General features: G+C 37.6%; 1 protein-coding gene across 13 annotated transcripts in view; it reads right to left on the reverse strand.

The window, feature by feature from the left end:
• The window catches only part of TOX2 (TOX high mobility group box family member 2), a 294,760-nt gene that overhangs the window by 142,646 nt on the left and 138,953 nt on the right, over positions 1–13,161 (reverse strand). For 12 of the 13 annotated variants that reach the window (XM_078393253.1, XM_072997026.2, XM_078393248.1 and 9 more), the window contains one exon: positions 4,876–5,121. In XM_078393253.1, the coding sequence (XP_078249379.1) occupies positions 4,876–5,121 (246 nt within the window). Of the gene's footprint in view, positions 1–4,875; positions 5,122–8,736; positions 8,809–13,161 lie in introns of those variants that run through there. The other variant, XM_078393252.1, reaches the window with a different exon arrangement.

The raw sequence follows: 13,161 nt of genomic DNA on the forward strand, positions 1-13,161 counted from the left end.
CAGAAGAGCCAAAGCTCCCAGGCAACTGGGAGTATGTGTACAAAAAAGATCTCTGGACTGTAGTTACTGTACAATTAAGAGTGCCCCAGGAAGAGGCCAGGAAACACTTAAAACCTAAGCCTCTTCCAAAGCCCAGTTACTAGGGGGAGACAGAAGACCAGGAGTGGAGATGGCAGCAGTGCAAAGCCCAGATTGATGATTACAACCCAGCCACGATGCTGGAGAAAGCCAAAAAGCAGGAAAGATAATGCCTAGCCAAGTGATGACATCCGCCAGCCAGAACTGGGACTGCCATCGTTGCCCTTCGTATGGAGGTGGCTGGCAGCTGACACAATGATCTACCTGACCTGTTGAAAGGGCAGGTGACAGATATTGAACCAGTGATGGTAACTGGGTGGACTTCTGGACTCTGAAAGACTTCTGAGGGAAGTGAAAGGAATTATCCCGAAGAAAACTCCTGGTTCTATATTTCCCCCCCCTGTTTGCATTACAATAAATCCCATTGTTGCTGAAACCTCTTCAGGTTCATATATGGAGTTTGGGATGAAGGAAGGAGCTCCTGCTGGACCCCCCCCCCACACACACACACCCCTGCAAGAAATCTGTGAGAAATCTCATGGGGTTTCTCAGAAGTTTCATAGTCAAAGAGATGAAGAGTTTTGATTGGACAAGGCATGGAAATTATCTAAAAATGATAACCTTCTCAAGGACTCATCACGTGCCTAGTTTTGGCAAAACAAGGCTGCTACTTAGGAAGCAAGAGAATAAACTGCACTGTAGGAGAAGTGGGCAGGGGAGAATGGGACAGGATGCCCCCTGCTTCAGAGGTCTGCAGCCAAAAAGTTCCCTGGATCACCAATGTTACAAATTATAAACAGAGTAAGACTCCTTTTATCCCTGGCCATGTCTGGATATGTGTAAGATCTGGCATAGGAAACAGGCTTTTCTGTCAAATGCATATTTTAAAAACAAGATGAGCCCTAAGGGCAAAGCAAATGTTTATTTATTTGATAACTTCAAGTTTTTTGTATCATACATACTGTATACACATATAAATACAAATACTTCCCTGACTGTGGACTGTACGTTAAATACTGAAGCAGGTAGCCACTGCCTTTAGATGGCATATTTAGGAACTGGATATTGATACATCTAACATTTTAAAATTTGGTGGGGGGGTCAAAAGTTTATGTGAAAATAAAATGAATATAACTTTATTCTGTCACAATATTATCCACTGAAGATTGGATATGTAGGACACTCAGTTGGAAATTATTAAGAGGAACAAATGTTGTTAAATCTCTTCTGTACGTAATAGTTTGTTCTTTCTCGTATACTATACACACAGTTCCCATTAGTGCTACTTAAGAAATGCAAGGTATGTCACTAGACAAATGTAGGTAGATGTTGCTCAGCCACAAACACATACTGAAAGTATATATTAACATAAAAACCAAAAAAGGTCAATTGTGTGTGACATGAAAAGCGCCAATTATAATTTTAACCAATGGAAATATTGATGGTTTTGGAAGAATGTGCTATGATAAAAAAGGGGAGAAAGTTTGCAATTTTTCAGTTCAATTTTCTTCCCCACCAGCCGTGTTGCTCCTCAGAGCCCAAGGGATGTGTCATGTTTCCAGAAGCCTCTATTTAAAATCAAATGCTCTCCTTTTGACAAGTGACTGCAAATGTCTGACGTCTCCAGATTTCTTCCTTTTTCATTCTTCCTTTTCATTACAAGGAGGAAACAAATCTTAATATCCCTGTTCTACGCTTACAGCACACTAAGCCCTATTCTTATCTATTTGCAGCTCTATCATGATTTATTGTCATGATCCTGCATTTGTAAAACAGACCCATAAAGTAAGAAAGAGAATATTTCCCAAGGACTACTCCAAAATAAATTATTTCAGATGTGTGGAAGCTGTTTAATAAATCCTAGCATTCTTGTTTCTTTGAGTATTTTAGAAACTGATTTATAAGTGCAATATCTCCTCTCAAAAATGAGACAATCAACACAGGATAAAATTATCATGTTATGAAAATAGGGGTCAGGCTTTGGGGCTACGCTTTAAATTAAACTGAGAGGGAAATATCTTTCATACAAAATTGACTCTTTTGTCTCAGAAATGAATGTTTTAATCAACTTTGCTGAAGAGGAACCCTGAAGTAACATTTGATTTAATACAAAGATGCCTGTTGGTTTTTAGATAGTCATGAAAGAAGCGGCATTTGCTGAATACCTTCATTTTAAGCACAAATGTAGGACAGTGTTGAGAGGGTAGGGCTGAGCTTTCCTGAATTCTCTTATGAAATCTATTTTTTCCCTAGATCTTGATTTTCCACAACAGAAAAATCCATTGCCTTCTAATTAAGAGATCTGTATCATAATGATTGTGTGCTGTCAAGTGAATTCTGACTTATGGTGCCCCTTTTCAGGGTTTTCTAGGTACAGACTACTTAGAAAAAAATTTACTGTTTCTTTCTACTGCCACCTTGGAGTTGTGTGGGTTGCCCAAGGTGATACAGGCTGGCTCTACTCACAGGAAGCACAATGGTGAATTGAACTACCAACTTCTGGCTTCACAGCCAAACACTCAACTTGCTGAGCTATCCAGACAAATATCATTTTCTTATGGCTGCTGTTATATTAACTGAACAAATGTTGTTATAATTTTACATCTTTCCTCCATAAAGCAATATTATCCTCATGAAGAACTTGTTCAGACATGACATTAAACCATGGTTTTACCAGCTGTAGTTTACACCCTAAATATACAGAAAAAGCACAGATTATGTGGCTTCCCTCCTCTCCCACCATAAAAACATCCAGAATATCTAAAAGAACAGCCTGTAAAGAAACCTTGGCATTCCAAATAGTATCTTGTCTGTTTAGATATAATGCAAACCTCAGCTTGCTAGACTCCAGTTTTCAAAAACCATGGTTGATATATTAGATTGCTACCCACAAACCACAGTCTGTGATATCAGAGTGATTCAATGATCACAACAAACCATAGTTTGGATGCTGGACTATCTCAAAAACTCTGTGTGGTGGATTAGTGGGAAAGATATTTTTCCAGAGTATCCTGGCAATTATTTTTCTAACTTAGTAGGTCTCTGAACCTAGGATTCTAACATTCAAACCCAGCATTGCAGCTACTACATGACAATGATTATTGTATGTAATGAATGACATATATTTTAGGTAGTACATAGAAATTGTCACATCTATTTGAAATATTTTATTTTTGAGGACTGTTACTCATATTTATCTGTTGTTTTATTGAGTACCTGCCTTTGTAAATTGTGGTTGTGTTTATTATAATGGATAGCATTTTTAAATTATATCTGGTAGGCTATCTTAAGGAAGCAAATGGTGAAAAGATGAAATATAAGAGTTTTAAACAAAGTTATTAATTCAAAGACGCTAACTTTCTTAGGAGCCCTCAATGGGAAAAAAATCATGTACAGTTACATGATAAGTCTGCACAGTAATTTCCAAGCTATGAATAAAAGAAATTTTGAAGTTTATACAGCATGGCTTTCCCCATCTTCCATAGTGAACTCACTTTTACTCCGGGCAACACCTCAGATATTTTCTCCCAAATCTACCTTTTTGATGTATTATTTCTATTTCACTGTTTTACGTAAAAGTGTAACATGCACCTTCTTAGCAGATCACAATCAAAAGGGAATAATTTACATATATTGTGAGTCTGTGATACACTGAATCTGATTCCTCAAAGAGAATTTCCTCAGCTCAAACATATTATTTATTTACTGCATTCACATCCTCCCTTCTTTAGAAAGAACTTAATGGATGCTGGTGCACTGGGTAGAGTGTGTGTCCATGTGTGAGCAGTTCATGTGCTTTATCTTAACCCCTTTTTGCTCTCTTCTTTTTATTTCCTACTTTCCCTGGCTTCTGTGCTGTTCCTACAAGAGAAATGGAGGGCTGCTTAGCTCCAAATGTTTTATAAGAAAAGGCAAGTTTTCTCTGTCACTGGAATGAGATAGAAGCACACATCATCAGGAGAAAAACTAGCCATGTTTCGGTTATTTGTCATCACTACTAAATTTGACTGAATCAACCCACTAAGATTCCTGTCCTGGCTAGTTCCCTCTTTCACACCCTTGAGTACAAGGATACATACAAAAGGGTGAACAATACAGAATGAATGGAATGAACAGGAAGTTGGGGAAGATCTTTTTCTGCTTTTGAAAATCAAGCCAAAGCAGGCAAGAAGAATAAAGCACGTACATGCAAGTCCTGAAAAGCCCAAATCAATATGTATGGCGTTATATATACAAAAAGTAAAACATAAGACCATCACATGAATACATTTGGGCTATAAGAGAGGATTATTTTTAAAGCAGAGATTTTCAGGTCCCAGAAGAATTAAAAGTGTGATTATGGAAACAGCTGCAAAAGAGTACAACTTCTGGTCCTGAGATCTGCTTCCCTCAACTTGGAAAAACTATTGATAGTGACTCACATCCTCTAATTCCTCTATAAGGCATGATTACATATGAATACACTTCTACGTTCACTGTGTTCATAATGAAAATGAGTTGATATAAAATAGGAAAAGATGGCATCTTTTACTGGGCCAGCTTTAGCCAGCAGAATGAGAAGGCTCAATTTTACAATTATGTTCTTAATGCATATATTGCACTGAGAATTTCCTTTTTCATTCTGCATGCTCAAAAGCACTCTGAACCCAAGTTCTGCCAATTCAGAATAGCTACGTGAAAAGCATCATTTTAATTATACTATACTTCATTACCTGGAACCAACTTAACAGGTCATCTGTCTCCTAAATAGCAAGTTAGTGGCATATACCATAAAGCATAAAAAGAAGCACTACTCACAGTAGGTAGCTGGCTAGAGAGGAGATGTCCATCTTGGCTCAACATATTAGACACCATGATGGCTGGAAAGTCCATATTCTGATAGGAATATGCTGGTATCAGGCTATTTGGAGGGAGACTGTGGCACAGTGAATGATATCCAGTTTCATGATCCACCAAGTGAAGGAGGGAAGGGTCTGGGAGGTTAGGAGGAGTAATAGGAGGGATCTCATAGTCTTCGTTATTCTCATTCTGACCATTGTAAGTCTAAAAAATAATAATAAAAATGCATTTTTACAAAGCAATTCTCACAATAATTCCATTCAAATAAAGATTCCTGTGACAAACACACATATGCAGTCTACTCATTTGACAATTATACTTTACTTCCTCCTGCAGTAGTAATTTAATAGCAGATATAATTTGAATAAACTTTTCATTAATGGCCCCATTCAAGAACACATAATTGAGCTTACATTTAATATAATTATTACAGTTGCTTCAGATATGTCACTTTAAAAAACCAACATTCAGACATTGCACTCAAAACTGCATACAGTGGTGCCCCACTTAACGATTACCTCACCCGATGATGAATCTGCTTCACGACGATGTTTTTGCGATTGCAAAACAATGTTTAAATAGGAAAAACCCGCTTGACAATGATTGGTTCTCTGCTTCGGGCACCGATTTTTCGCTTTACAATGATCTAAAAACAGCTGATTGTCGGGTTTCAAAATGGCTGCCCGCTGTGCAGAATGGCTCCCTGCTGTTTTCAGGACTGATTTTTCACTTTACAGGCCCCGAAAAATGGCTGCCCTATGGAGGATCTTCGCTGGACGATGAGGTATTTCGCCCATTGGAACACATTAACCAGTTTTTAATGCGTTTCAATGGGGTTTTTTCCCTGCTTGACGACGATTTCGTTCTACAGTGATTTTGCTGGAACGGATTATCCGTACAGCAGGGCACCACTGTACAGTTCTAAAAGGGTGGTGGAGACCACGGCACTCACTTAAACCCAACCCTACACTGTCTTCCCACCCGGAAATCACTGAGACCTTCACATGAAGAACATGAAGTAGAGAATGGATGTGTGTTTGGCTCAATGTCTCTACAGTGCACACATGATCAAAATCCCTGATAAGCAGAGGCTTGGATCACAAGAGTATTGTGTGTTGAAGCACACACATGTATAGTCTCTGCTTCAGAACTTTGCATTCCTCACAGGAAGGCCTCAATGATTTCAATGGAAAAGGACATGTGCAGTCAGGGCTTATATGCATATCCTGATTCCCATTACTCTTTTAGATCTCTACACAGTTCCAAGTGTAACATTTGAACTTGACATACACTATACCTGCTTAAGCAGGAAGTCTCACTGCATCCTGTGGGCTGTACTGTACTGTCAAGTAAGAGTGCACAAAATCACATTCTGGGAAAAAGAATATGACTAGATAAGATTAAAAAGATCTTGTTTATGAGACAGGGGGAAGCATGAAAAGACACCATAAGTTGGATGACAAGTCAAAGCAGATTGGGTAATATCAGAAAGCATATCTTGCAGACCATCACACCTGGAACAATATACTACATGTTGATAAGGTGTACCAATAACATTGTCAGGGCACAATTAATGTACTTCAGTTCCAGGAATGACTATTCGGATAAAATGGTCAGTTATGATGTTGAAGCAAATTGCAGTAAGTTCCATAATGAAACAAAATATTTCCTCTGAAGGCCACATACTCATTGGGCTGAAATGATTTGGGTACTTTTAAAAGCAGACTAAACATATTTTTTTCAGCATCCTGAGACCTTGTTTCCCCTTCGCATTTGGATATATTATAAGTTTTCAGGGTTTTTTGTCTTTAGTAATTGTAATTGCATTTTTAATAATTTAAATGAAATATGATGACCATACCGTTATTGATTAAGATTACACTTTATTTTTAGGGTGTCCCCTAATATGACCTTAATAACAAACTGGTTTCCAATGCAATGTTAACATGTTAGCAATAGCACTAATGTTTCTATACTCTGCTTATTTCTATACTGTACTCATTTTAATGTTCACCTGAGATTTACTGGTACAACGCTAATTCTTCCATGTTGTCTTATTTTTTTGTGCACATAAAGAGCTTATGACACATGCAACTTATTACTCCATAAAATGAAAAAAAATACTTTCTTCTTTGGTGAAAGAGACTACAGACCACCCCTCTGCAACAGGACCAAGAGATGAGCTGGGACTATGTATTGATATTAAGATGAGAAGCAAGAGACGTTTGCCCACTGAACAAAACAAGTCAGAGTACTGCGTGAGAAACCATCACCTGAAAATAGAAACATGGTTGCAGGGCAACAAGATCTTTCTTTCAATTAAAAAAGGTCTTGTTTCAGTCTGTGCTCTCTATACAAACTACATTAAAACTATAGAACAATTCACGAAATGGTTCTTAACTCATTCAACATTCTTTAAATTTAGGACATAAATCACCCTTTTCATATCTTTTGCACATTTTCTTTCAGCTTTGTTCAGTTCAAACATGAAGAATGGTTGGAAATCATAATGCTTTTCCATAAAGTAAGCCTTTAAGCAATTGGATCAAAATTAGGATCAAAGTTACATACATTAAAATCAGATTAGACAATATCCAGTCAATACAATAAGACTTCCTGCTGATAAGCATTATATATAATTTCTGCACAGAAAACTCTAAAATATTGCTCTTGCTTTATGGATTTTTAAAGAGAAGCCTTGAAAAACAAGGCTAGTATGAGAAAGAATGTGGATGTAATTCCACTTCCAGCTTCCCATACTAAACTTAAGTAACTTACTAACTAGCATAGGTAAAGGTTCCCCTTAACATTTAGTCCAGTCATGTCCGACTCTAGGACACGGTGCTCATCCCCGTCTCCAAGCCATAGAGCCAGTGTTTGTTCATAGACAGTTTCCGTGGTCATGTGGCCAGTGCGATAGACATGGAACGCCATTACCTTCCCACCGTGGTGGCACCTATTTATCTACTGACATTTTTACATGCTTTCACACTGCTAGGTTGGCAGGAGCTGGAACAAGTGACGGGAGCTCACTCCGTCACGTGGATTTGATCTTATGACTGCTGGTCTTCTGACCTTGCAGCACGGAGGCTTCTGTGGTTTAACCCGCAGTGCCACCATGTCCCCTCTACTAACTAGCACACAGCACATTAATTTATTGTCTTAGTCAGTAGCTCCATAGGTTCTTCAATATGAATGTTAAATCTTCAGATATAGAACTGTCTTAGTTTTAAGATAGCCAACCCACAAGAGAAACATTTTATATAAATGGGCAACCTGTGCAAAGTGACTCTTATGCACATAAGATCTTATGGATCAAGTGATCAGTGATGCCACTAGGGGTATAAATAATAATTTATTTCATTTCAGCAGGTTAAAAAAATCCCCTACCAGGCAGAATTATGAGTGTTCCTGTACATTTGTTGCATTTCAGGATTTTTGCCTGGAAAATTCCCTTCAATATACAAGGGGTTTTATGTTGCTGCTCACAAATAATGGCCTTTTTCTTTTTTTTCTTTTTTGCTTCTCACACAAGAGTGAAAAATCTAGTAGCAGTTGACCATATTTTCTTTTACTGAAGGCAAGCACACTTGCAAGTGTTCATTACATCCTTAGAAGCAACACAACCTCTTCTGATATATTTCTTTCCCACAGAGATTAGACTGTAGTCCTGCACCCAAATGAATTATTCAATCCAAAATTCAGGATATTCCAATTTGGTTATAACACACATGCATTCTTACAGATCATAGTCTGCATTATCCAGACTTCACACTATATATTCTAAATAATAAATCAGCTTAAATATTCATAGCTTACCTAGTACAATGCTTTCTCAACTGTTGTACCCAAAAACCACTCCTCTATTTGAGGAACATTGATGACATTTTCCTGATCTGAAACCATTAAAAAGCATCCCTAGAGAAATTCCACCAGGGTTTCAGTAACTTTCATTCAAACATCAACCTCAGCCTGGAACAATCTACATAACAGGTACATATTCTGGTCTCTACTTCTCTCTCAAACCATATGCTCTTGCATCTTAAAGAACACTACAAATACTTTTGCCCCCATCTTTTTTTTTCTAGTATTAAACTGATGATGAGACTGAGGTATGCAAGCTGAATCCTGGGTTCATCGTCACAAATGGGGAGATTTCAATAATTATTTTATGAGAACTTTAAAGAAACCTTTCTTTAGAACACTACAGCCCATTTAGAGTGATTATTTTATAAAGCAGAAGAAAGAAGGTACAGACAATAGTCCTTTCTGTGATAAATGAATTAATTTTATGTCCAGTTTGTTTCTATATAAATAAATGGCTTGGCCTGATTTGGGAGAAATTCTCCACTCATCCTTTGTGACATAATATAAATACCTGATTTTTCTCACTCTCAGAAAGAGCAAAACTGTACTTGTGGTAGAAACTATTTCTAACTAGCTCAGTCACTTTTATTTGAACAGAATCTTAATACTGCCTAATGCAACTATAGCATGGATTCAGCTCATGTTATGTACCCTGAGCTACACATAGTGCTATGGCAGTTTGATGTATCACTTTGCACATATTTGGCTGAAACCCTCTTGCCAGAAGTTATCCTGCAGAAGGCTGAAGATGTCACCAACCCCAGCAATTTTTCACTGTCAGTTCACCTCCAGCTCCCCGGGAACCCTTTCATCACGGAGAAACCACTAAGAGATGTGGGACATTTCTGAAAACTGCTGTGACTGACCATGTCATCAGCTTTACTCAGTGTATCTTGTGTCACAGGATTTCAGCCATTCTTCTCATGAAGGCCCAAGCATTCTCTTGCCATGCATCACAAATGACAGATGGAGAGGCCATCTTCTGACACAAGTATCCATAAATGTGTAATATTACAGCCAGCTCTTAAAAAACTATCATGGAAATACTGAAATGTGTCATATTTGTGGTTTTTGTAATGTGCTTCCTTGTTCCAATCTTATTTTTCACTGTTATATTTATATAAAATAAGCAAATATATTAGCCATTACAGTAGGAGAGCAAGGTTCTAGTTACCACTGAGCCAAGAAACTCACTGGGTGACCTTCAGCCAGACATTTTCTCTCAGTCTGATATATCTCACCTCCAATAAACTGGACAGGAGGACAGATATACATACCACTTTGCACACTGGAGGGGACGCAAGACATAAATGTTGCCAATAATAAAACAAATGGATATGCTGTAGAGAGTATCACGGGTTATGTCAGACCAAGAATAGGGTGCAGAGCAATATGGGGAATCCAACAGAGCAAGTCAAATCACATTTGAAAATAAGAACAGGCAGACATGAAGGGAAACATAATGCAATCCTTAAAGATAACAACGGAAAGTCAGTGGGAAGACAAACATATTACTGAGCTACAGGGACTCACTGCAGAGTTGATACTGCAGCTTCAACAGAGCTTCTCAGAGTAATTTGATTACAAAAGTGAACTGCAGTGTCTTAAGAGGCTAGAGCTCAGGAGACCAAAGAAGAATTCAAAAAAAGGAGATTCTGCTTGCCAGGACAGGAAAAAAAAAGTAGATGGAGGAGAATGAATAATGACATGAATAAAGGGATAGTAGTGCAAAAACTGTCAAATATTTATATGACTTATAAATTGGTTTCTTTGTAAATAACAAGAATGAAGGATTTAACACAGAGATTATGCATATTCTAAGAGGAGCAGGACAAATAAAACTTCGTTCAATATGAGGGTTGTGGTTTTCTTAGCAGCAACATTTTCTTATAACTCAGCGGAAGGCATGAATATACTTTGCACAGTAATTTGCATTCCTGGGACAAAATGCAACAGTACTGTATAGACAAATGTAGAATACTGTTGTGCAAACAAGGCAGTAGTCCCCAAGCCCATTCTGGACTTCGCTCTTGAAATATTTCCATAAAGGAAGAGTATGTGGGTTAAAGAGAAGATGGAGAAAGGAGGTAAGGGAATGAACTTGGGAAACTATTCCAAGGTACTGAAATCCAAAATGTAAACACCATTTTTATGTCCATACCTCAAGGTAACATGCAGATACACATAAACAATTAATAGAGCACAACTGAATATTTAAGAGACCAATTGCAACTATACTTAAGTTACTTCTGAAAAGTCTTAGGCTACGTCTTTTTACTCATAAATAAAAAGAGAAGGCAGCAATGAGCAGGTTATAAACAGCACTGAGCATTTGCAGTGTAAATGTCTAGCCCTATGTAAGCATATATTTGACAAAGGAACAGAGCTCTATTTGTCATGTCCAATCAGCTGAAAAAAACACAATTGCCTCTCTGTTCTGGCTTTATCAGAGTGCCGCACAATGCCACTATGCAGAGTAAGGCAAGGAGGAACTATAGTGAATATCTCTTTGCTAACACTCCGCAGCCTAGATTTGCAGCTATTCCTGAACTATTCTACCAAGTTTTATAAGCAACCCACAAAGGGCAAACCTTGAAATGTTAGTAATAAGAAGGAACACAACAAAATGCTGACATAATCCGTAAGTGAGCAGTAGTAGTATGATGGTCTGGGTAACAGAGCATTATCCTACCACCAATCAGCTACAGATGGCTTCTGTATGCCACTATATGCATTCCTCTGGAAAGTAACTTTCCACGTACTGCCAAAGGAGGTGCATAAAATAAAAACAACTGAAAGGGAAATTACACTACTAAAAATCACTTTCTTGCCCTGCTTGATACATACAGAGAGACTGAACAAGTCACTCATTGTTCTCACAGTATATCTGCACTGTGTTTTGCTTTGTTCTGTTTTACATTGTATCTCCATTGCTTCCTTGCAGTCACATATATAGATGTATTTGTTTTGGCAATATTTGTAAGAATGCAATGCCACAATTTTGTTTCAGCCATTTGAGCAGGGAACACAAGAAACTGCCACTGAATATACGCACCTATATGTGTGGTGTTGCTCTAAAATCCAAGGGACTCTTGTTTGTTTGTTTGTTTGTTCATATCAAAGGACCACCTTTACTCCTAGGAACCTGTGTAAGTTCTGTCAATGACCAAAGTGTCCCTGTTCATAAGCTTCCCATTGTGATCAGTTAGGTTAATAAGCGCAGGGGCTAGCTTTTTCAGTGGTGGCTCCACCTCTACAGATCTCTCATCCTGTTTGTATTTTGAAATGAGCTCTTTTATTTCCCTCTCCATCAGCAAAATGAGTTGGGCTTTTAATGTAATCTCTCTCTGGTTTTAGAAGTAATGCATTTTTCTCAGTGCGGCTGAAATAGTCTTATGATGATGCTTTTAAGTATATTTATTATAAATATTTTACCACAATAACCTTAAGTCACCTTTCGAAAAAAATGCAAGTTTTAAAAGACAGCATATATATACATTCTTTAAAGAAACCAGTGAAATGTTATACATTGCCTCTCCAAGGCTCAGGATAGCTTTAAAAAATACAGTAATTAAAAACATAAAACATAAGAATATAACAAAATGTATATCAGGCAAACAATAAAACAATAATTTCAACTGCAGTAGCGTAGAGTCTCAACAACAAATCACAGCAGCAACAGAAGTAAGAAACCTTATTAAAAGTTAGCCACCGAAAGCGTTCAAGAAAAGATGAATTTTACATTTTCTCCAAATAGCTATCATGCACCCTTAACCTCAGACATATTTGATTCAAATCCACCCTTTTACACCAGCTTTTGAATACTTTCTCCATAATGTTATAGAACATAGTAGTCTTCTTCCAGAATAAGGAAGAATAGTTGGAACTTGCTCTAAGAAACTCATACTCTACCAGTCCTTTCCCATTCTGACCAAGTAAACATTTTCATTTTTCTTGTATTTTTAAAACTAAAAAAAGGTACAGAAAAAGACACCAAAAACCTAAACAACCAAAAAAAACCCGTAATAACACAAAACCATATAAACTACTCAATGATACATAATGTGCTCCCTCTGACACATAGGAACCATGTGGAGATATGACCATTTTTTCCTCCATTTACGGAGCCCAATTCCCCTAACACTGCACTGATTTTTGTGAAGAGTGACAACCTTTTCCCCTTTATTAACAAATAATCAATACAATATCCCCAAATATAGTCTTCTTTAGTTTAATATCACGTTAAATTTATCATTAATAGCTATATTCCAAACTTCTTTATACCATTCACCCAAGATTCTCACTAAGCTGGGCATGCATGCACATGCACACAACCCTGCTTCTCTCCACGCAACTGTCTTCCTCCTTCACATAGAG

The sequence above is a fragment of the Pogona vitticeps genome, chromosome 4 (genome assembly GCF_051106095.1).
Source record: "Pogona vitticeps strain Pit_001003342236 chromosome 4, PviZW2.1, whole genome shotgun sequence".
In the NCBI taxonomy this organism is placed as follows: domain Eukaryota; kingdom Metazoa; phylum Chordata; class Lepidosauria; order Squamata; family Agamidae; genus Pogona; species Pogona vitticeps.